This window comes from Onychomys torridus, chromosome 14 (assembly GCF_903995425.1).
Source record: "Onychomys torridus chromosome 14, mOncTor1.1, whole genome shotgun sequence".
Classification (NCBI taxonomy): Eukaryota; Metazoa; Chordata; class Mammalia; order Rodentia; family Cricetidae; genus Onychomys; species Onychomys torridus.
Window position 1 is genome coordinate 79,495,115 of NC_050456.1, and position 24,355 is coordinate 79,519,469.

General features: G+C 57.0%; 1 protein-coding gene across 4 annotated transcripts; it reads left to right on the plus strand.

Annotated features, from left to right (window-relative positions):
- The first annotated feature begins 229 nt into the window (after positions 1–229).
- On the plus strand, positions 230–23,476 carry Aspg (asparaginase). Of its 4 annotated transcripts, none has more exons than XM_036206531.1 (15): positions 230–498; positions 6,465–6,573; positions 7,587–7,698; positions 9,126–9,251; positions 10,736–10,819; positions 11,547–11,673; positions 15,393–15,505; positions 16,288–16,470; positions 16,597–16,710; positions 17,279–17,401; positions 18,474–18,569; positions 18,802–18,965; positions 20,458–20,544; positions 22,264–22,363; positions 22,943–23,476. In XM_036206531.1, exons 1-15 carry the CDS (start codon positions 417–419, stop codon positions 23,132–23,134), a joined length of 1,812 nt encoding a protein of 603 aa, XP_036062424.1. In that variant the 5' UTR covers positions 230–416; the 3' UTR covers positions 23,135–23,476. The 4 variants fall into 4 exon arrangements, with proteins under 4 accessions (XP_036062424.1, XP_036062425.1, XP_036062426.1 ...); XM_036206532.1 differs by having other exon boundaries at positions 22,810–23,010; XM_036206533.1 differs by lacking the exons at positions 22,264–22,363; positions 22,943–23,476 and adding an exon at positions 19,852–19,921 and having other exon boundaries at positions 350–498; positions 20,458–20,511.
- The last annotated feature ends 879 nt before the right edge of the window (positions 23,477–24,355 follow it).

A 24,355-nucleotide genomic window follows, 5' to 3' on the forward strand; every position in this document is an offset into this window, starting at 1 on the left:
CTGGCCCTAAGAAAGTCAGGGAGTCTGTGTAAGGGTCTAGACAGCAATGCTGGGTCTCTAGAGTTGTAGGGGCTGCTAGGGCGGAAGAGTGGCCCTGACTGGGTATTCTGGAATTCCTTGGCCTCGGAACTAGGTGAGGCAAACCCAGAAAGCCCGCCCCATTCATGAGGCCCCACCCACTATGGGTTCAGCCCCATCCCCAGCAGACATCCTTCCTGCACTCTACAAGTGTCCCGCTCTCTACTTTGAAGGCGACTCCTCCTCCACCCCGAGGTCCAGCCCCTACCTCGGATTTCAGCCAGCACCAACCAGAGGAGCCCCAGGCCTCCAGTAAGCCCCACCCTGAAGGCCTCACCGCTTCCCAGTCTTGCTTTGCCCTTGGCCCGGTCCTCACTGAGGAGTCTGCTGTCCCAGACATGGCTCGCGCTGCCGGACCTGAGCGGCGGTTGCTGGCCATCTACACCGGCGGCACCATCGGCATGAGGAGCGAGGGCGGCGGTGAGTCAGCGTACCCACGCCCTAGCCAGAGTGGCCTCAGGGCTTGGCCACTGGGTGCCCCAGGGCTCTCTCCTGCGAGGGGGAAGGGGGACATGCTTCCTCCTCTGGTGGCTGGGAGTCTGAAGCCCGGACCCTGGAAAGGGTAAGGGGCATGGTAACTCTTCCTGACCTGAAGTGTCCACAAGGACAGAAGAGGGAGCTGGGAAGACTGCTCTGTGCCCAGGGCGCTGGGAAGGATGCTGGAACATTCCACAACCTCTAGCCCGTAAAAGAACGCCCTTAGGGTATGCTTACTTCCTTTAGGGAGGGACACAGGCAGAGAGGTGCTTGCCTGCTCTCTCCCTGCAGAGAACCCTTAGATTTCCCAAGGCAAGGGCCAAGCTGGACTGTCCTCAAGCAGCTTGGGCTAGGGTGAAGGTCATCCAGGCTGTTTGAAGACTGTCCTCTGACACATCCTGCTGTCTCTGGTAGGGACACCCTGGTGAATGCCCTTGAGGACACCCCACTAGCAAGTGGGACCATGGCCAGTCTGCTTGGCCTTCACTGGAGTGATGGACAAATTAATACCACCCATTAAGGAGCGGAATCCTGGAGGGCCAGTTACTGCCAGTGGGTCCCAGGGTACAGTGTATGCTGTTGCGTTGGGTTGGGGGCTGCCCTGAGTGGGCTCCTTGGAGAACACAGGCTCCTGAAAGAAGTGGCTGCTGGACCCAGGAGAAGGTGTGGCCAGACCAAGAGCAGCAGGGTGAGAGGGGAATGAGGGACCCATGCTCTGCGGCCTTGTCCTGTAGCATGAATCTTAAAAGTTCTTATTAATGAAACTCAAACCCGAGGCCAGTTATTGGGGTGAATGCTGGAAGATCAGAGAAGCAGAACAAGCCACAGCTATCTCACCTTGCTAGTTCCTCAGGTGATCCTGTTTCCTCAGGCTGGAAGCTTCTGAGTCCTCCTCCACATGAATCTCAGCTGAACTGTGTTGCTCCAAAGCTTAACTAACTACATGCTTTTTCCTCTTTAGTTCCTGGTCCTCACGCCTTATATACCTTTTTCTTTCTGCCCCCACTCCCTGGGATTAAAGGCGTGGGTCACCATGCTTAGCTGCTTCTAAAGTGTCCTTGAACTCAGAGATCTGGCTAGCTCTGCCTCCCAAGTGCTGGGATTAAAGGTGTGTACCACCACCGCCCAACTTCTGTTATGGCTTACTCTTCCCATTTTCTAGCCACCATTTTTGGCTTTGTTCTGGTGGCTGTCTGCTCTCTGACCCCAGATATGTTTATTTCGGGGAACACACAATATTTTGGGGAACACAATACCACCACATTGTCCCATCTTTGGTTGCGTCCCCTCTAGGCGTGACATACAGGCAGTCTCAGTCCTGTTGAACTCAGCTGGAATGACCTAAGCTAAGGGACAAGTGAACTCTTACCACAGTCCCACCAGTGGTGACATTGTGCCCCACACCCCCCTGGATGTTCCCCTGTATGGTCATCATGTGCTGTTTCTCTAAAGAAGCAGCAGGGCATGATGGGTCAGGAAAGTGAAGGATGCTGATGGCCCAGACCTAGGAGCAGTGGGGTGTGGGTTTTCAGATGTGTAAAGATCTTCTAGACCCTCAGGAGCCTGCTCCATGCTCTGGGGTCTGCAAGGCCTGGGAAGAGATGGAGACTGGCAGGCATCTACCCTGTGCTAGAAGACCCTTCCTCCGGGTGGCAGACACCCCATCCAAGGAGCTCAGAGCGGGCCAGCAGTCTTCAGACCCCTGGCAGAGGTGCAGGCAGCTCCCAGGATGGCATCTTCTGGCTCGAAGGTGGGGGCTCTGCTCCCCAGACCAGCTGCTTCTAGAAAAGCCAGGCTTTCATGGGACCCCACAGCCTTCAGCCACTGACCTTTCCCTCATCAGAACAATTTTAGGGAGCCCCGGGCTTAGTCCCCCGAGGACAAGGGAGAACTGGAAAAGAGGTCTGGCCTTTGATGACCCCCTAACAGGATCTGCTCACGTGAATGAGTAGCCAGTGCTGGGCCTTGGGTCTGCCTCAGGTGTGGCTGAAGCCACCCGTTCTCCAGATACACAGATGTGAATTGGCACCTCAATTTTCTGTAAAGGGAAAAGGTTTTCAGGAATGGAGCAGAACCCAAGGCATGGCAAGCTGGGAATAACCTAAGCTTGAAACCTGAGACTCCGGCATGCCCCAGCCCTCTCTGTGCCCTGCTGTGGGGGTTGCTGAGCCGTGGGCTACAGGCCCTGCCTGCCTTGGATGGCCCCACTGGCATGAATGATTAACCAGCTTGGCCCTGCTTACGTGGGTCCTGGCCCCTGGTAAGTGGGAGTGGTGGCCTCCGCTACAGAGAAGCTGTTTAGATTGTCGCTGTTGAAACAGCTCATGTGCCTGCTGGTAAACAGTGCCCAACACTGTGTGACGAGACCTGCCAGGGTAGGAGAGGGCAGAGGTGACAGCATGGCTGACCTCTTCACCACCCCTTTCAGGGTTCTGTGAAATGTCACAAGTCAGAAAACAACATGTGTCCAATGACCCCAAGCCTAGAGCCAGGTGTGCATCGGTGACACCCAAGGACATCCTGTGTTAGCTAGGGTGCCTCTTGCCTGCTGCCCTTGGGAGCCATTTCTTGCAACCACCACAGGGGGGCTGAGCTTCTGCAAGGAGTAGCCAAGTTACCCCTGCCTAATGGTCACAGTTGGCCCCAGCCGTAGAGTCTTGTCAGTTGGGATGATGCCCAGTGTGGCAGCTGCGCAGGCCAGGAGGTGGTCCCAGGTAGGGTGGGACTCAGTATCCCAGGGTTGTATGCTTTGGGGGTGCCCTCCACGGGAAAAGAAGGCAGCTTACAAAATCAGAGTCGGGAGTGAAAGCCAGTATTAGAACACTGAAGGGGATCACAACAAAGTCTAATTTAAAACAATGTTATGGAACCCAGAATGGGCTTATTGGGAAGCTCCTGTCTCCTGTCCTCCTTGGCTGTTTCCGTCACACACACACACACACACACACACACACACACACACACACACGCCTTGTCACATGCTAACAAGTTTGTGGTTTCTCTCCAGAAAAAAAAAAAAAAGCATAGGAGAGTATAGCTTTCTCTTGGCTAGTTTTGATGCCTCCCAGGTGCCACCCTTCAAGGCGGGGCTTTAAGATCCGTACATCCTCAGTCCAGTCCACTCTTACCTCAGTACAGTATGCCAAATGTCCCCAGGAGCCATTGCCCATGGTCAGAGGCAACATGGACAGAAGAACTTTGCCTTGCAGATGTGTCTGTCCATCAACCCCTAACCGAAATGCACCCCCACCTCACCTTCCCTGACGGTGGACTGCCAGGTTTCTATGGATACTCCAGTGCCGTCTGCTGTCAGGGAACTCAAATGGAGAGTGGAGGTCTTGGCATCCTGAGGCTGCCAACCAACCAGCATTGAAAGCTCAGGGTCCGTCCCTCTTTCTGGAGACAAAGTTTAAAGTCTCAAGGCCTTGACAGAGAAGGCTTCCTGCCCTCCACCTTCTGGTAGCTGCCAGAATGTGGTCTGTGACCACATTCCTCCTGTCTATAATAAGACAACACCGCCATTCTGTGTGCCACGTTGCTGGGTGACCTCCATGTGTACCACTCCCCTGCCTACCTGTCCTTACAGGGACACACAGGTGGCCTTTAGAGCCACCTGGAAAGCCTGGCATCGTCTCTCCCTCACAGGATACTTGATATAATAATACCTCCCCAAACCTTGTCACAACAGACCAATGGCACAGGTTTCTGGACTAGGATGCAGGCTGGCTTGGGTGGCCCCTGCATGTGGAGGCAGGCTGATGTCCTGGCCACGCCTGGGGTGGCTTTGGAGGCTCTTGGGGCTGACTAAACATGCAGGCTTCATCTGTTTTCTGTCCATGAAACATTTCCACAAGCGACAGCCCCAGCAGCAAACAGCAACAGCAAACCACACCCGATACGTTTTAGGGACTCTGCGCCAGGCCAGGGGGCGTGTCGGAGATAAGGGGATGCCTGTCGAACCTGGGGGCATGCAGTGGTGGGGAACAGCTTTGTCAGCTCCAGAGTCTGCAGGGCTCCTGACCTGCACCTGGGAGGCATGGAAGCGCGTCTGATTTGTGTTTTACTTCTGCCCACGTTCTCAAGAACGAGGTCTAGCGGGCAGCAGGGAAGGGCTGGCAGGCAGCAGCTGGAGCTGCAGGCTAGCTGGGCAGGGGAAAGGAGTGATGGTCCCATGGGAGGAGGGGCTGGCTGGAGTGCTGAGGTGGTACTATCCTTATACTTACCCCAAGAACAAGGACGCAGCCAAGAGTACTTGAGGAAGGTAGGCCTCTGGTTAGGTGGTAGGCCGGATGCTTACCATGGCCGGTGGCATCTGGCTGGTGCAGGCATCAAACCTGGCTGGAGTCTGGTACTCTACTGAGGCCGGTAGGTCTGCAGGCTGCTTAAGGGGTGCTGCAGGGCCCAGGCCTCGTCTTGGTGCTCCTCGGCATCGGCTGCACGTTTGGGGGCGAGTTACTGGCAGCTTGATTCAGGTGTGGTGTGGTGTGGGGGAAGGAAAGCCTGCTCCCCGCTGACCCTGACCGGAGATAGGGGATCCTCCCAGGGTGCTCAGAAGTGTCATGTCCTTACAACAGCACTTGTAAGTATGGGGCCTCATGGCAAAGGGGCTCTGCAGATGTGATCAGAGAAGAGGCGAAGGGGGCCTGGCTTGGAAGATGGGGCGTAGGGTAATAGTTGGGAATGAGCCCGGTGGACAGAGGTCCCTAGGCCTGCAGCATGTGAGACTGATTCCCGTTGTCAGGGCTTGGCTGCAGAACCTCTGGCAGCGGGCACAGCATACCCATCTGATGCTGCAGGCACAGCATGCCCATCCGATGCTGCAGGTACAGTATGCCCACCCGATGCTGCAGGCACAGCATGCCCATCCGATGCTGCAGGTACAGTATGCCCACCCGATGCTGCAGGCACAGCATGCCCATCTGATGCTGCAGGCACAGCATGCCCATCCGATGCTGCAGGCACAGCACGCCCATCCGATGCTGCAGGCACACCCGATGCTGGGAAATGATGAGCAGGCCGTCGAAGGCCAGGGTCTTGGCAATGGTGATGCAGCATTAGGAAAGGATCTAGGCAGCAGAGGCTGTGGCTGTGACCAGGTGATACCCAGGACGGACACACCACTGCCTCTTCCTCCTGAGGTCTCGTGTGCTTCTCTGGGGGACCTTTTTGTCTTCCCTGCTGTGCCCAAGGACCGGGCATGAGGGGAGGCTCTCATATAGGGACTGGTAGAGTGACTGCCTGAGGAGGTTACCCAACCTGCCCAAGGTCACAGAGCTAGCAGAGGTCAGCACCGGAGCTGGGACTTCGCTCGTTTCCTGGGACTTGTTTTCTGCCAGAGGGCCGTGCCCTTTAGGGTGTCTTAGGAGCAGGGTTCACAGTGTTCCCTTACATCCGGGTTTCTGAGCCTCCTAATGCTGCAGGCTGGGTTGGACGCTTGTGTGTTTGGCTCTTCTGTTTAGGGGACGGGGACAGGGGGCCTGAGCTGGACTGTGGAGGAGTTGTACACAGTCCATACCCTCTGGGAGCGTTTGAGCTGGTCAGGGAGCTTATGGGAAGGGTATTATGGCCTGGGCACCAGAGATGGCTTCCTAGAAGGGTTGTCTCAAGTTGGCCCTTGAAGAGCTGGTATGTGTGTGTGTGTGTGTGTGTGTGTGTGTGTGTGTGTGTGTGTGCTCCAGAGGATGATGCCGAAGCTTCCAGATGAAACTGCTACCTAAGTTCCCAGGGGTCTTAGTGGCAGCTGAGGCCCAGCCCTCCCAGTCTGTGACATCTCTAAGAATCTTGTCCAGCTCAGCTGACGCCTGGCCCCTGCCAGGGCCTGACACCCAGGAGGAAGGGAAGGGTGTTTGACTGTGGGAGTTCGCTATGGCCCGGTCTGAGCCCACACCCCACTTGGACTCTGCCTGCAGTACTGCTACCTGGGAGAGGCCTGGCTGCTGTCCTGAGGACGCTTCCCATGTTCCACGATGAAGAGTACGCCCAGGCCCACCACCTGCCCGAGGATACGCTGGTGCTGCCGTGAGTACACATTCTTTTGGGTTCTGAGGCAGGGATGGTGTGCAGCTGTCCTGGGGTTGAGAGGATGGGCAGGTCCTGCCAGAGCCAGAGGGCATGGCCTCTGGTGTCCTGGGACTTCCATGTGAGCCATGAGACATTTCTGACACTTCTTGAGTTCCTGGACTTTAGAATTGGCCTTCACCTTGGAGTGGAGGAGGACATGTGCACTGCAGTGTGCCTGGGCTCACTGTTTACCTTGCCACCTCTCCTCCCCACTAAGCTGAGCCCGCAGGGGCAGGAGTAGAGGAAGTCCTAACAAGCATGGTGAGGATACCCCGGTCTAGGTACCAAAGCTATCAAAAGAGCCTGGGCTGACTCGGGGGGCCTCTCCCTCTTCAGCATGGCTGTCTCATGTATCCTCACTGCCCCTGACTACCTTATGCCCTTCATGGCTGCCTGAGGTAGATCTCTGTTCTACATGAGCTGGTCTGAACTGGTGTAAGAAATGACACTACTCACAGCCAGCCTGTCTGCCTCTTGGAGATGCAGGCAGTCTCTGTCCCTGGGAACTCCAGGTGGAAGGGAGGGTGGGCTTGTACACATGGCGGGAGACTTGCCTATGAGGTGGAGCCCATCCACACTTATCACAAAGCCCCTTCAATATGCAGCGGGGAGGAGTCCTTGCCAGGCACAGCCCCAACCACACCCCAATGCCTTGCCCCCTACGCCATAGCCCCGCCCATATCCCAGTGCCCCCTACTCCATAGCCCCGCCCATATCCTCAGTGCCCCCCTACTCCACAGCCCCGCCCATATCCCAGTGCCCCCCTACTCCACAGCCCCACCCATATCCTCAGTGCCCCCCTACTCCATAGCTCCGCCCATATCCCAGTGCCCCCCTACTCCACAGCCCCGCCCATATCCCAGTGCCCCCTACTCCACAGCCCCGCTCACACCCTAGCTGCAGAGGGCAGTGGAGGTGGGACTTTGGATCAGGAGAAAGGCAGAATGGGAGACAGGTTCTGCCTCCTGCAGCCCGGCCAGTCCTGACCAGAGGATCCTCTACACGGTGCTGGAGTGCCAGCCACTCTTCGATTCCAGTGACATGACCATCACTGAGTGGGTTCAGATTGCCCAAACCATAGAGGTAGAGGGTGGGAGTGTGGCAGGGCTGTGTGCCATGGGTGGGGCTGTGGAGTGTGGGTGGGGCCAGAAGGCTGGATTGGACTGGAAGGTGGGACTGTGGCCTGTGGGCAGGGGGAGGTTACGGGGAAGGGTAAGGGTAAGGTGTGGAGGGGCTGACTGTGGGTGGGACTGGGGGGCAGGGCAAGCTCCCTGCAGAAGCACTGGGCAAGTGAGTGACTATGGGCTTGTGGGAGAGTCTGTCTGTCACCTGAGACCTGACAGTAACCTGCAGGGCAGCCTCAGGAAAGTGCTGGGACCAGGGCCACGCACTGCACAGTCTGAGGCCCCTTCTGTAATGCAGGCGGAGGCTGGTTGCTCATACTATTGACCTTTTCCAGTTAGTATTGAGGTAGGACATGTGGGGGCTGACTGGCTTTGTGGGCCTGACCCACCCCCAAAATTACAGCCTTAGAGTTGCCTCTCGGTGGATTTAGCATCAGAACCTCCATTGCAGTGTCTGGTACTGGTAGTTTAGCATCAAGGGCAGCTGCTTTACCCAGGAGCTGCTCTCTGTGGATTTCCTCTTCTCCCATGGTCCCAGACCTAGCTCTCAGGTGCAGGCCCAGCCACAGCTGTTCTGACTTACCTCCCTGGAGAAGCCCCTGCTACTCTGAATAGGGCAGTCTGGGCCCCACATTCTCCAACCAGCCCCAGTCACATTACATTCTTGTCAACTGCAGCCCCTGCTGACAACCGTGAGCTGCCCGTTTCAGGAACCAGGCCATTAGTGGGCTCTCCCAGACTAGGTTGTGGTGGCCCGGAGAATTCTTCCTCACTTGTGACTGACAGGGTCTCCAGGCTAGGTCCAGATGGTGCTCCTCTGTCATGAAGCAGGGTAGGTCACATCTCTGTCTCATGAAGGTCTTCCCAGCACTAACTCAACCGCCTGGAGCTCTTCATAGCCGGGAAGCTAAGCAACCGTACCTCATGGGGCCAGCAGAGGGCACACTGCTCCACCAGACTCCTCAGTTCCTCAGTTTCGTCGTTCAGTGAGTCGAGGTTCTGGCCAGAGCCTCTTAGCTCTCAGAACTAAGGTCTTAGCAGCCACAACTTAGGCTAGCATGCCACCAGGAAGTGATGGGTAGAGGTGTCCAGCATGCCAGTTTGCTCCTGGGAGGCACCAGCTGAAAGTCTGTAGAGCTGTTCCTAGCAGTGCCCAGAGTCCCTGGGACCCACATTCCCTCATTGTTTAAAGCAAGTTGCAGGGGACTCCAGGCAGTCTAGCCTACAGGGGGAGGTGAAATAGTATCACACCAAGCCCTCTGCCAGCATCCCAGGCCTTTCCTCTCTCTCATGGCCTGTGAGGAGATACCTGCCTACAGCCATGTTCCTGGGAGAAGGCCTGTGGTGGAGAGACCTGGTCCGCCCTGAGCTCATCCTTTCCAACAGAGACACTACACACAGTACCAGGGCTTTGTGGTCATCCACGGCACGGACACCATGGCCTTCGCCGCCTCGGTGCTTTCTTTCATGTTGGAAAACCTGCAGAAACCAGTCGTCCTCACTGGTGCCCAGGTAACGTGTCCCATGTTCTCAGTCCTTAGAGAACTCCAGAGGCCACAGGGCCAGACCTTGGCCACCCCCAGGCTTCTTGCTTGGGATACCTGTTTCCAGCCTTATGCCTGCTGTGTGCTGCCAACTAGGGTGTCTAGACACTTTAGGTGGTGGCTCTACCTGGCCATTTCACTCCTGCTGATCTCCTACTCATCCCTGTGACTGGAGACCCACAGGCTCCTGGAGGGCTTGTCCATTGAGGCCTTAAGAGTACCCAGAATCTCGCCCCTTACAGCTCTGCCACACGGGGCTTTCTTCCCTCCCTCTTCTCTCTATCAGGCTTCATGTCTGCCACCCACCACCACCACCACCTAATAGTCAGCATGGTAGACGCACATAGAGCAGTATGTGGGGGAGACCCCCCCTCAGCCCCTCTTGTTCCTCTTCTCTCTGATGCTGTCCCTGGCGACCCTCACATATGATGTCCCATCCTCTCGCCCTAACCTGGTGCACCTGCCCCCAAACCAAGGTCCATGGAATGCCATGGAAAATGGCTCTGTTTAAGGCTGACTTGGGCTTCCGTTACTTACGGGTGGCCGTCAGAACAGTCCTACCCAGGCCCTTCGGAATCCCTCGTGAGGCAGAGACCAAGGCCCGTGTACAAGAATCCAGCATCGGGGTTACTTTGAGCACAGTCTGGGGGGAGTCCTACCAGGCAGGAGAGTGCTCAGCTGTCCCCCTTGGGAGACTCTTACCAGAGTGCCAGATGCTGTTGGGGGTGGTGTCTCTGTTGCCCTGGCTCAGTCTCGCCCATTTCCCAGAAAATCACAGTACAATCGCCCTACTCTGAGAAGGTCCATGACAGAGCATCCCTGACCTTTATTATTTTTGGGGGGAAACTGAGGTCCAGTGTTCATAGGTTCTCCCATACTTGTGCACCATGGGAGGAACCTCCCTCCAGAGGCCCTGCCCTGACAACTGACTGGCCATCCTTCGGCCAGAGTCTCTTGAAGATCTTGGCCTCTGCATATCCCACAGCAGTCCCGCCCACTGTGTCCTCGTGGGCACTGCTCAGCCACTCCAGGCACACTCTGTGGTACACTTAGGCAGTGAAGGGGCAAGCCAGCTGCTGCAGGCCTCAGGAGGGACTTTCTGTCACAGTCCACCCAGCTGCCACTGTGGGCCCCGGCCTGGCTCACAGCTCTGAGGGTAGTGAGGGAGCTGTACTTTGGGGCATCTGGACTGGGGGCTGAAACTGGAGCTGGGTGCCTACTGGTCACTTCATTTCTGTGGAAGTCAGATGGAGAGGTCAAGGTGCCTAGGACGGTCTGGTCAGAGGAATACCAGTGGTTGCTGGCCCCGGGAGTCGGCGAGCTCTCCCCAGACCCCGCCTATGCCTGCCTCAACTCCTCTCCCTGCCTGGGCCTGAGGGGTTTGCCTAGAGTGGGGGAGCTGGGTGTGTCCTGGCTTCTCAGGTCTCAGCCACCTCTCCGCCCTCTCCCCAGGTACCTATCCACGCACTGTGGAACGATGGCCGTGAGAACCTGCTGGGGGCCCTGCTCATGGCTGGCCAGTACATCATTCCTGAGGTATCTGGCCTGGTGACATGAGTGGCCTGGGTGGAGGGTGGGATGGTGAATGCCAGAAAGCCCACTTTGTAGACCAGGCTGTCCTTGAACTCACTAAGATCCACCTGCCTCTGCCTCCTGAGTGCTGGGATTAAAGGCATGTGCCATAACTGCCCAGCCAGCAGCCAGGTTTTATGTTGTAGATATTGTACACTTGTGTTATATACACATGTATAAGTCCATGAAAATGGGCTGTGCCTGCCTTAGACTATGGAGTCTGTTGTGTCCTCCTCAGCAGCTCCTGTCTCACCTGGCAGAACAGGAAGAAAGGCAGGCCTGTCTCTCACAGGCCAGGCCAGAAGCCGCTCTGTCTTTTAGCAGTCTCTGGAGATGGGTGGTGTTAGGGTTAGGCATTATGAAAGAGCAGCAGGCAGGTCAAAGGTGGCCCCCAACCTCCTTCACCCCAGAGGAGTCTCTGGAGACACTGGCTCCTTGTCCATGTGGTCTGAGGTCACCAGCACCCGTGGAGAAGCCCTGGCTGGACAACCAGAGCCTCCTGAAGCCATATGTGTCCATTCAGTGCCCAGGCTCTGAGGGCCCCAGAGGACTGGGGCCTTCACTGGGTAGTATTGGCTAGAAGGGCCCTGCCTGCTGGTTACCTTCAAGGTTTGGTGTGTTCGTGGTGGGGTTGGGGAGAGCTGGAGGATGTCAGGGGACCCGCTCTGAGTTGCTGTCTCGCCCTCCACAGGTCTGCCTATTCTTCCAGAATCAGCTCTTTCGGGGCAATCGGACAACCAAGGTGGACGCTCGGAGGTTTGCAGCCTTCTGCTCCCCCAACCTCCCGCCTCTGGCCACTGTGGGTGCAGATGTTACAAGTAAGGGGGTCTGAAAGCAAGGTCTGCTGGCTGAGGGTCTTGTGTGGAGGTGAGAAACCTCTGTGGTGAACACAGGCTCAGAGCTGGGGCGTCTGGCTCTTGTGGGTGCATGACCCCTAGCTGAGAATCTCCTCTCTGTGACAGTCTGTGGCTCTGCTGCACACACTGGTCCTTCTCAGAACCTAGCTTTTTGTGGTGGAACATAGCTCTTAGGAGTCAGTCCCAGAAGGTCCCAGTCCTGGATTTCCCATGGGGCTTAGGAACTCCTTACTTTAAGTGGGGGTGGCCTGACGCCAGTCAGGCCTTGACTCTAGTGGCCCCCCAGCTTTTCCATGTTGGATATATATGCTAAGGGCCGCTGTCACTCTGAAATCAGGGAAGCTGCCTCCTGGTCCTTCTGGCCTGTCCTATCCAGGTGTAGAGGAGGCTTGAACCTAGGGCAGGTGCACCACTGACCACTGGTGCCTGGTTCTTGAGCACCCAGATCTACCCAGTAACTGAGATGCAGGCCTAGGTTCTGGTCCCTGACCTACTGTCTGTGAGGTTCTAGCCTAAGACCTGTTTGAGGAGGCTTTGGGAGGGCCAAGCTTCCATCTGGGGGTCTTGCACTTAGTAGGGCTGGGCTCCATGAGCACAGTCAGGTCGGGCTGCTAGTCTAGAGGCAAAGCAGCTCTTCTCGTCTGTTGGGATGATTGGCAGTGCCCCAGCTCTCTAGGAGGGCGGAGGCAGCTCTCACCCACACTATGCTTCTGCCTGGGCATAGCAGATCCTGTGGGTGGGACACAGCGCTGCTGGGACCTGCAGGTGTCTGTTCTTGGTTCTTTTCCTGTGTATTAGGAGCTGTCCAGGTTCAGGAGGAGGAGAACCTGGAGAGGCCAGGGCTACTTCCTAAAAGCCTCCTCTTTCCCCTCTCGGACAGAACTCCAGGGGCTCAGGTCATCTGGGTTCCCACCTGCATGCTTTTTCCTGCCATTCACCCAGAATCTTCTAGGCAGTGAACAACCCAAGCCTGCGTCCCAGGGTCTCTGGGGTGGCAGAGGTCCATTTGTCATCTGGCGTCTGGACCTGTCGAAGCCTTGTTGGAAGAGCCTGCATTAGATGGTGCTTGTGGTGGTCTGGCTGTTAGCCCATGCTGGGGGGTGGCACTAGTGGCCGGGGAGGAGGAGCAGTGAATATGGGCCCTGCCCTAAAGCTCTCCAAGCCTGAGTCACTCCTTACCTGGGCTCAGAGTGTCTCCTGTGGGCAGAGAGGCCTTCACCCTGAATCTAAAAACCTCTGCCGTGCCGGGACACTGGAGTACAAGCCCTGCCCAGTAGTAGCTTCCCTAGCCCATAGCTGAGGCTCACCCCCAGTGCCAGCCCAATATCCTGATGTACCCTTCTGCGTGTGTGGGTGTGTGGGAACCTGCACCTCGCCTTCTTGCTATTGTCAGGCTGCCCAGCCGGTTCTGACATCTCATGTTGAGAAATCTAGGGTTCTGCTCAGGGCGTGGCTGAGGAGGGCTACTGGGGCTCCTGCCAGCTATCCCCAGGACAGAGCCCTGATGATCTATGTGATGTGGCCTCCCGCAGGCTGCTGATGACTCTTCATTTATCCTCTAAGACATGAGGGGAGCAGGGAACCATCCCTGGTGACAGACAAGATGGAGACTGTAGCTGGGCAGTCTGCTCTTCACTTGGCACAGGGACACTTGGCACTGGGGACGGCGCACACTGGGGATGGCGCACACTGGGGACGGCACACTGGCTACGGCGCACACTGGGGATGGCGCACAACACTGGGGACGGTACACACTGGGGATGTGCACACTGGGGGTGTGCACACTGGTGACGGTGCACACTGGGGGTGGCGCACACTGGGGATGTGCACACTGGGGATGGTGCACACTGGGGGCGGCGCACTATGGACGGTCGGCGAGGTCTTGCTGGCCTTGCTCATTCCTGTGTATCTATGTCACCCCCCTGCTCCTCGTCCTTACGCCTAGCTCCTTCCTTCAGCTCTGCCTCTGCTGGGAAACCCGCCCAGCCCACCAGAGAGAGGAGCTGCGGGAGGGGTCATTCCTGCTGATCTTGTTGCCCACTAGCTTGGGGTCTTATGCCATGCCTTTGACATACAGGCACATGAAACTCAGTGCCCTCCCTGTAAATGGGAGCCCCCTGCCTTAGAAGCAGCTGGGCCACTTTGAACCCCCAGGCTAAGGGCAGACTTGACTACCAGGTTAGGTCTGTCAGCCTGGAACAGAGCAGGGGCTATTAAAGGGCTGAGATGGCAGCCAGGTTGAGTCACTGTTGCTTTTACGTCCCCAGAGTCCCTATGGGGAGGACTTAGGGACTCTAAGAAGAGACTCCCTGGCTCATAAGGAGGGTGGCTGTCCATAGGGTGGTCCTTTGTCTCTGTGCAACCCTCTTCTGGAGCCATAACTCTTGTGGTGGCAATTACCCACTACACCCTGCCTTATCTGTCGGTGCAGCTGAGATGCACGGCCCTAAATTACAGGACATCTCACACTACCATTGTGTCAGCTGATAGATGCTGAAGCTGGAAGGGTGGGCAGTTTGCTGCGTGAGGACCCTGCTCCATCTCCTGCTTCTCCTTCCCTCCCTCCCTCACACCCCACCCTTCAGTGTGTGTCCGGAATATCGTCCAGTTGATTATCACATGTGACTGCGCTGGCAGACACAGCAGCCAGACCTCCTGAGTTGATGACCCCCGAGCCCCACTTAGAGTCAGGAGGACAGCATGTGGGCGGGCTTGGAGGGGTTTCTGGATCTATGATCTGGTCCTGGCTCTGTGCCTGGCTTCAGTGCATAGCTCCTGGAGGCCATTCCCCTCTCCAGGACTTAGATTTCCTGAGCTGAATTAGAGGATCCCTGGTGCCATTTAGTACAGGGAAGTTACCAACATCCCATCTCTGTCAGGCTGGAGGCTTCTGTGTGCCCAGGATTCATGAGGTGCAAGGGATAGCTTGCCATGCCTGTTCCTGTCCATGGCTAGTGCCTGGGTGTTGACCTCACAGTGGCCTTTGACCCTGTGGACAAGGTACTCCCCTGGAAGGTCCCCGCTCTGTTCAAGGGATGATGACCCCCAAATTCCGACCTCTCTCTTCCTTCCCCTGCCCTGGGATTCTGCCATTACCCAGCCAGGGTGTGAGAGGGATGATGGGCACTGTTAGGCTCTCAGGATTTGGGGGTGATTAGAGGGAGTCTTCCTTTGAAGGTTTATGTCGAGAAGATGAATTAATTTATTTGATAGTCAGTGGACATAGGAGGTCCCCAGTATCCAGCAAAAGGACAACAGCTGTCTGTCAGGGGCTGTGGCCTGGACTTCCTCTGGGACCAGCTGACTGCTGCTCCAGGCTTAGCACATACTGGTCCCTTTGGAGTGCCTGCTCTTACCACATACACCCTTCTTCAGCATAGTCTGGCTTGCCTGTGAGTTTTCCTTCTTCCTTACCTGTTAGCCATGATCCCCAACCCTCAGCCCCATGACTCCAGTCACCACCTGCATTACCACTGCTTGGCTATTGATCTTTCTCCTGACACCTCCTCCCAGGCCGTGGGCTTGCTGTGGAGCCTGGCATCAGCCTGAGGGAGACCAGGGATGAAACGATTTGATTCCTGGAGGAAGAATGGGCAGAGGGTGGGCGTGAAAGACTGGAGGCAGTCTGGGGCCTCAGCTGCCTGTGACCTGCAGCTTTGACACTTGCTCTCTGTCCTCAGTCAACCGCGAGTTGGTACGGAAGGCCAGCCGGAAGGACCATCTGGTGGTGCACAGCAGTATGGAGCGTGGTGTGGGCCTGCTGCGCCTTTATCCTGGGATTCCCGCCTCCCTGGTAGGGAAACCTTAGAATCCACTGCCCTCCAGTGCTCTCCATGGCTCCCATGCTCTCATGCCTCCTGGGGCTCCCTGGTGCTATAAACTCATTCCCTCTGACCCAGGCCTTTCTCAGGCCAAGGTCTGCAAACCATGACAGCCTATCCATTGGGCACCTTTCTGTCTCAGCTGCGCTCGGCTCTTCCTGAGCTGAAGTCTAGCCGACTTGAAGGTGCAAGGTGAGCACCTGAGCCCAATGTGGGCTTGTTTGTGTGGACCCTCGAGGATGCTTGTGAACACCTGTGGGAGTGGCCTCAGGACCCTGCTTTCCACTGTTCCTGTTTTCTTTATGGATGGAGTCTTAGCATGTAGCCCAGGCTGGCCCGTTGTGCTCCTCCTGCCTCACCCCTGCTGGATCTGTGCCTCGTATTGTCATGCTTTTGGCCCTCCCTTGCTTCCTATCACCAGCTGCTAGGTCCCGGCTGTTCCTGTGGTGACTGGTGCCTCCCTTACCTGTTATACAGGATTCTGGGTGGACACAAAACTGTCCTCTGTCCTTTGAATGGAGTTGTGCAGCCTGGGGGAGTCTGGGCAGGGCCCTGTCTGTGGGCCTCCATCTGTCAGGAGCCCTGCCCCTCCAGGCTAACACTGGAGGGGTAGGGGAATATCAAGGCTCAGCTTTCCTGATAGGCAAAGAGAGCCAGACTACCCTTAGAGGGCAGTCGGACAGTTGGGAAGCTAGGACAAGCACGGCTGCTCTTGCCAGCTAGAGCTCCCCCAACCCGTGTCCTACCTACACAGGTCCGGACCTTCCTGCAGCCCCCACTGAAAGGGGTGGTCATGGAAACCTTCGGCTCTGGGAATGGGCCCACCAAGCCAGACCTACTGCAGGAGCTGCGGGTGGCATCTGAACAAGGCCTGATCATTGTCAACTGTACCCATTGCCTTCAGGGGGCTGTGACTTCGGACTATGCATCTGGCATGGTAGGGGGAGAGAATGGGCCTGGGGAAATGCAGTTTGATGGTATGTGTGTCTGGTTTCTGCCCTTCCTTAGCCAGGGGAAGTCCTTGAACCAGCCTCCTTCTCTGGCCTGTTTGTCCCTCCTACAGGCCATGGCAGGAGCTGGCATTGTCTCAGGCTTCGACATGACATCAGAGGCTGCCCTGGCCAAACTGTCCTATGTGCTAGGCCAGCCAGGGTTGAGCCTGGATGACCGGAAGAAGGTGTGTACACCCTTGGGACTATTACAGGGTCTTGGAGCACTTCTGTGTGCACATGCATGCCTGCTGACTCCCGAGGGCTCCTGGGAAGGCCAGAAGGAGTATTTGTGTCTATGTTTTGGAAGTGGAAGGGGAATTCCCTGTGGGAAGACAGGGCCAGTGCTGACCCAGTTCATCCAGGCTACACCCTTATCCTTCTCTGGGGAGCCTTGGGTTCTGAGTACCAGTTCAGCACTGTCCCCCCTACCCCACCCCCACCACTGCTCCTGACACCCTGTCCTGCTTCCTCCATCCCAGGGGGCACTCAGACTCACAGGGCTCCAGGCCCATAGGCTGCCAGACCCTGGTTGAGGCCTTAGAAAACCCTGAGCTTGTAGGGAGGGAGGGCATCATTAGCCTTCTTTGGGGTTTGGTGGGGTCACACTAAGCCCTTGTATGGGTGGGACACTGAAGTGTGTGTCAGCCCTGTGTCAGGCCCATCTCCCTGCCCTGGGGATCCAGGTTCTCTCAGCTGGTCAGAACTCCCTGGTCCAGTGCTGGCTAAGCCCACCAGCGTCATGTCCTGTTCTAGCTGCTGGCCAAGAATCTTCGTGGGGAGATGACGCTGCCTGAAACAGATGAGCACCAGTCCTTGCTGCAAGATGGCATGTTGGGCTGCAGGGTATCGTGGCTTCTCAGTCTGAATGGCAGCCAGGTACTGGCTGTAGTGTGTGGAAGTGGCAGGGCCTGAACACCCTCATGGGATGGCGGGACCCGCCATCTCCTGCCACTGTCGCTTTGGCACAAGAGAAGGACCAGGAGGAAGGTGTGGGGTGGATGGTGAGGAGGGATCATAGGTGGAGTTGGGGAAGGGACCTGTCTGTTGCGTGGAGATAAAAGAACTGGGGGCAGCCAGCAGGGTCAGGTCCGTCCTGGCCTGGGCCTTGGACTGGGGTGAGCCTAAGCAAGGTGGAGTTGCTGTCTGTCCTGGGTGTTGAATAGTCAGGAGTGATTGGGGTCTCTTCAGGACTTTGAGCTGGGGGTTCCAGGCCCCACACCTGCACCTTGGAATGTGGTCTCATCTCCCTTCCCTCTGCCCCAGTACTTGAGTGTTTAGACCCTGGAGGGGGTGGGGCAGCTGAGGACCCAGGAGCCCAACGTGGCCCCAGCAAAGCTGCCTTATGAGCCAGCTGGTTAATTGCTCCATGCAGCTGTGGGCGGTGACCTGTCATTAGGGTGACTCTGTGAGGTTCCTAATCCCTCTAGGGCCCAGCTGACCAGAAGTTGATCACAAGGCTGTGATTAACCCAGCCATGGACGCTGGACAAAGTGGCACCTTGGAGTCCTTCTGGGGCCTTGGAGAGCCCCTGGGCAACTGAGTGTTAGGGTGGTAGCACTTTCAGGAATGTTACACCTGTGCACTCAATCCCTTTTGGGGGGTGTATGGGAGTGGGGGGCTGCTCCATTTCCCATGCTCCATTCTCAGGAATGACTTGACTGTCCTCAAACTGATTTGGGGAGCCTTCAGCAGGTCTCATAGACAGGAGATGGAGGGAACCAGGGCATGGACACAGGTGGGTGTGTGGGTGGGCATGAGGCTCTTGCCAGAGCCCTCCAGTGGGGCAGTTTTCTGGCGCTTTCCTCATGTAGCGAGACCACCTGCCCCGGTGTGTGGAGAAATGGGGCTCACATAGTCAGGGGACTGCCGGCACTGTCTGTTCTTACCCGTCAATACTCAGGGCCTTGAAGCATGGCAGCGGCCCATGTTGCCATTGCCTTCCCATTAGGAGGCTGATGCCATGCAGGATGTCCTGATGTCCAGCCTGGCCCTGGCTGCAGCTCACGCTGGTGACCTAGACACTCTGCAGGCCTTTGTGGAGCAGGTGAGTCCCCTGCTGAGGGGCAAAACCAGCAGGTGGGACATTGCTCACGTGGGCAGAATGCTGACTCTCCTAAGCCATACTGGGCAGTGGGCTTACATGCTCTCCTGAGGGCCTCGCTGGAAGTGGGTGGGGTGGGTCTCTAGACCCCCTTTCATCCTTCCCAGTCCTCTGTGTGGCCCACCTGACCTTGCCTAGCCCTTTTTTGAGGTTGTGTGCCCTTGTGTCCCCCTAGGGCAGAGACCTCAGCCTGAAGGACTGCAGTGGTCAGACCCCACTGCATGTGGCTGCACGGAGAGGCCATGCCTCGGTGGTCACTATGTTGCTGCAGAAGGCTGTGGATGTGAATGCCCACAATGAAGATGGCCATAGCCCACTCCTGCTGGCCGTGAGGGGCAGGTACTGAGGGCCTGGGCACGGCAGGTGGTATGTGGGCAGGGTAGTTGGAGAGAAGATACTTGTTTGGTGTGAGCAAAGATCAGCTGGGGCATGAAGAGGGCCAGTGAGGGAGGCCTATTTCTGTGGAGCAATCCGGAAGGACTTCATGGAGGAGATGGCCTCACGATGCTAGCAGCGTCTTGGAAAGAATACCACTGACAAAGCATGAGAAGCTGCTGGTGACCCCCCACTCATCCATGTGTACCAAGATCTGGCAGAGGGGCTGGGACAGGCACAGGTGTCCTGAGGGGGGGGGGGTCCCTGACTGGCTCTCACGCCACATGGAAGGATGATCCTGCATGATTGGGAGGGCTGCCCGCTCACCCATCCTCTCCAGTTAGCTCTGCCTGACAGTCTCAGGCAGGACAAGCCCTGCCCTGGAAATGCTAAGAGAGTGGGTGTTTACGCATTACCCAACAGCCTGTGAGGGAAAGGAGATGGGGCCCTGTGGGTGCCCTCACGCCTGCTAGCTTCTCCAGTCTCATGCAGGACGGCTAAGCCACACTGTGTGACTGGTGTCCCTGTCCTAGAGCTGAGAGCGGCACCAGGTGCAGAGGGCACGTATGGAGTGCTGGGTGCTTCCTCCCGGCTCCTCTACTGCCAGTACATGTGGAGGCAGCTTGGCATGCCGTGGCAGTGGGACAGACTGGCCTGGCAGAGTTGTCTCCCCCAGATCAGCTTTTCCTGGGTTTCTCGAAACACACAGCCTGCAGACCTTGGGATGCGAGGAGAGGGAGGGGCGTCTGTGAGCTGGTCAGGGATATCAGATGGCAGTGTGCAGCCCTGGTCCTTCCCTGGTGAGACCCCTGGGTGGGGGTGTGAGGCTGAGCCTTTTTTTTTTTTTCAGAACAGGTCTGGCAGGCTCTGTACCTCAGCCCTTCTGAATCCCCTGTCCCAGCAGGCAGCACCCCCTCCAGGTTTGGCTCAGCTTGATTGACTCAGGAAATGGCTCAGGGCCCACCAGACCCCACTCTTCATGTTTGTGTGCCATAACTCATTCCCACCCTATATCCAAGGGCAGAGTTGGGGCACTGACTTGGTTGCCCCAGAGCCTATCCTGGGCCTAACCAGAGAGGTCACTTCAGGTGTGTGACCCAGTGGGGGCTGATGGGCTGAGGGTCGGAGACTGTCTTCTGGGGTGCTGTTTCCAGCTAGGCAGGGAGACCACCTGGGGTTCGCAGTTTGCCCAAAGCTGTTCAGCCAGTCGACTAGCACCTTGTGACTTGGGACAGCCTCTGGCCCTGGATATCCTGTGAAGGTGCCTTGGGTGAATGGAGGCCATGGACCTTGAGATGGCACCATAGTATGGGCAAAGAACCAAGGGATAGTCCTTATCTGGAATTAGGCTATGGGTATCTGGATGGGCATTTTTGACCCTGCCCTCCCATCCCCAGGCTTGAATGAAGCCAGCAGGGTCTAGGCCACACTGACAATCAGCACTTTTTCATGGCAGGCATCAGGACGTCATTCGGCTGCTGCGGGCCGCTGGGGCTTGCCTATCTCCCCAGGAGCTGGAGGACGTTGGAACCGAACTGTGCAGGTGATGGCCTGAGCACCTCTATCTGTGGGTGATGGTCTCGGGTCCAGGAAGGCAATGGGGTTGCTGGGAGGGTCAGGTCAGCCAGGCGGGGCTGAGGAGGGAGCCCACACCCAAGTGGCCTGGCTAACAGAAGTACCCCCTTCAAACCCAGTCACAGGAGTACCCCACAGAACAATCAGCAGGACTGTGTGTGTGTTGTGGGCTTGGTTGTCATGAGGCAAAGAGAGGAGAAGATCTGGGCTGTGGCAATGGGTGGTAGTGGGGATTGGGGGCTCTCAGTGGTGTGTCTGTTTGTCCAGGGTAATTGTCGTGAGACCTCAGACTGATTTGTCGGGACATCCTCAGTGTACCAGCCCCAGTCTCAGGTCCCTGGACTGGTCTGCAGCATCCCAGGAGGAAAGTGCTGTTTACTGCACCCCTTCCCCAACGATGGTGTATTGGTGAAATTATTAAGGCCACTCCACATAGTTAAAAGGGAGGTTTATTTTGTGGGGTAACTTAGAAATAGGTTGTAGGGTCTGGCAAAGGTATGGCGCAGTCCGGCGGTGTTCTCTGGAGAACTCTGCTCATTCTACCTCCAGTGTCCAGGGTCCCAGAACCAAGAGAGACCTCTCCTCTTGATCCTGGGTGTTCAGCTTCCTCCCTCAGCCCCGCCTTGTGGGCGTGACCATTACCGAAGCCTCAGTGGGGGTTGGAACTTGCAGGCCAAGGCTGGGATGGCTACCCACTACATCGGTGGGATAAGGGTGGTTCAGAGACAATGGGATGAGGAAGGAGGCCCAGGAGGATGGAAGTTGGCCTTGGCTGGCTTTGAAGGGTCTTCTGGGGTAGCTTGGTTCAGGACTGCACCCAGGCAGACCTATTGGCTCCAGTGAAAGATGGGGAAACTGAGGCTGCACACAGACAGCTGGATCTAGAGCCAGCCATCCTGGAGGGCTCCTGCTTTACTGGGGCTGGGATAACCTGAGCTGCTGGCTGGGCTGTGGTGTGGGGAACCAGTGTAGGTGAATGGGGAGGGCGGGGGGTGCTTCCAGTATGATCCACCTCAGAAATTATACAGTGCCGCCCGGGACTGTGGCTTCCTGAACAGAAAGGAGTCATAGGGACACGGGTCTCTTCTGTCCCCAGCTCACCCAGGGTGGGCCCTGGCTCTCAGAGTGGAAACACAGAGCATGGGAGAGTGAAACGTTGTCTAAGGACAAGGCTGTCCACCCCAACCTTCCTCTACAGGGAAAGAGACCCCCACAGTTTCCCCCAATCAGAATGCTCCTACAGCCTCCTGGGGCTCAGGGCTACTTTGGACCCTGCACCTCCTGGGTTCCCTTTTATAGCTACTGGCTGTCGGTATTTCCTTCTGTCTTGAGGCGGGCCAGACAAGTCACAAAGTCTGTGTTGTGAAATGTGAAACTGGCAGGGGGTGGGTATGTGCTTGCTCACAGATGCGTGTGTGTGTGTGTGTGTGTGTGTGTGTGTGTGTGTGTGTGTGTGTGCTCGCTTGTGCCCTTGACCTGAGTCACAGTCACACCCCATAGGTGAAACCAGACTCCAGGCCGCCTGCGGCTGGGACTCCTGCCCCAGGGCTGGGTGCTGCTGGATCAGCTGTTTAGGGCAGTCTTTGTAAGAGGACCCGGGGCACTGGGAGGGGTACACACAGAAGGTAGGCGGCTGAGGGGCCCAGCAGGTTCTGACAGCTTCCCTCTGCCTCCCTGCCCCCCTCAGGCTGGCATCCAGGGCGGACAGCGAAGGCCTGAGGGCATGGTGGCAGGCTGGGGCTGACCTAGAACAGCTGGACTATGATGGACATTGTGCTCTGGAAGTAGTAAGTGCCTACCTCTTGTACCCCATTCTCGAGGCCCTAAAGGTCCTCAGATCCTGGACCAGCGCCTACCTCTTGTACCCCACTCTGGAGCCCTAAAGGTCCTCAGATCCTGGACCAGCACCTACCTCTTGTACCCCATTCTGGAGCCCCCGAAAGGTCCTCAGATCCTACCTCTTGTACCCCACTCTGGAGGCCCCCTAAAGGTCCTCAGATCCTGGACCAGTGCCTACCTCTTGTACCCCATTCTGGAGTCCTCCTAAGGGTCCCCAGATCCTGGATAAGGAGCCGTCTGTCCCTCCTAGGGACATATTTTCTTCAGAATCAACCTAACCTATGGGGTGTGTCCTATCAGTCCCCAGGGTGGGGCATTAGTCCTGATGGGTAGGGCCTTGGGCTTCTGGGTGCTGGAGTCCAGGTAGTCCCCACAGATCCCTCTTCCCTCACAGGCTGAAGCAGCTGGGAATGTGGATGTGGTGGCCCTGCTACAGAGCTTTAAGGACAGGGTCGACACCCAGCCCTAGATCCACTAAACCCCGGGCTGGGCTGCGGTCCCCTCAGTGAGCTCCCATTGATCTGCAGCTGGATCTTGGGCCCTGGTATCCCAGAGCCGGTTCTGCAGACAGCCTGAGGAAGTGGAGGTGGACAGATGCGTTGTCCAGAGCCTTCCGTGGGGCTCTGGAGGAGCACAGTATGATGGAGATACAAGCTGCTGGCGCTTCATGCAGACCTTCACCCTACCCAGTCTTGGGCTGGGTGAGTGGGAGGGCCTAGACCCCCCAGTCGACATCCATTCCCATCACACTGTTTGGCAGCCCTGGAGTTTTGAGACTGGCTGGACTACCCCTGTCTCCTGGGAATGGCTGGACTCTATACACAGAGCACTTGGCGGGAGAGGAAGCTCTGCCTCCGGACATATCCTCTGTACATGGTCCTCTATACATCCTCAGCAGACCTTGTTTCCCGGAAGTCCTCCTTGGCTCTCAGCCTGTCTGTCATCCTGCTGCAGTGCCAGGTGTCCCTCAGGCACATACCAGCCGCTTCTGCTAAACTGCTTCCCAGCCTGTCAGCGTGACAAAATCTGGAGGTCTCTGTTGAGCAGAATGTCAATAAAGTTGTGAGGACAGCTGCTGCTTGGCCTGGATGGGTCTGTGGGCTGTGACTGTGTAGCCATGCAGGGAGGTGGCCCCGGGCTGTGGGGCAGAGAGACGTCTCCACAGCACACAGTAATTCACTTAAGCAATCACCCTGAGGCTGGCCAGGCATGGTAGGATCAGGTGATATGGGGAGGGCCTGAGTAAGACCTGTCCCACTCCCATTTCCCCGGGGCAGCTTCTGCCCCATCTCCGTGTCCTGATTCTTCTCATCTAGGGCTAATTCACCTCTTCCAGGCAGGCAGGCAGGGGCTGAAGGGGAGTGACAGGAAACCTTGGCATTCTGGCAGATAGCTCCCAAGCATGGGGCAGTTCCAGTTCCCAACTTGCTACCATCTGTGTCCCGGGCTGCCTACACGGAAAGCAAAGATCCTGGGTGGGCAAATAGGCATCCTGATACAGGTGGGCAGCTGCAGGTCTTGGCTAAGGCACAATGGGACTTACTTTACAAAGTGAGTTCCTGCTCAGCCCTGAGTACAAATTTTAAACATCTAGCAAGGACAGGACCCACCCCAGGCTAATTCCTCAGGGGTGAGACACTAGCCAACTAGTCTGCCACATACAGCCCTCACTCCTTGACAGAAGCAAGGAGCTGCCCTGAGCCTCATGTCTCCTCTACCTGGTTCCTGCATGAGGGCGCTCATTTGTCCTTTGGGCCCCCATGAGAATGTGTACCCTGAGGATGGTGGGCAGGACCCCAAGAACTGGCATTTGGGTGAGCCAGGCTGAGACTCCCCTACCCATGCCTTAGGCTCCTCAGCCTGGTTCCCAGGCCCCAGCAGACACTGCCCTGGCATCCTCCCAGCTCCTCACCCAGACAGGTGTGCTCAGCCCTTGCACA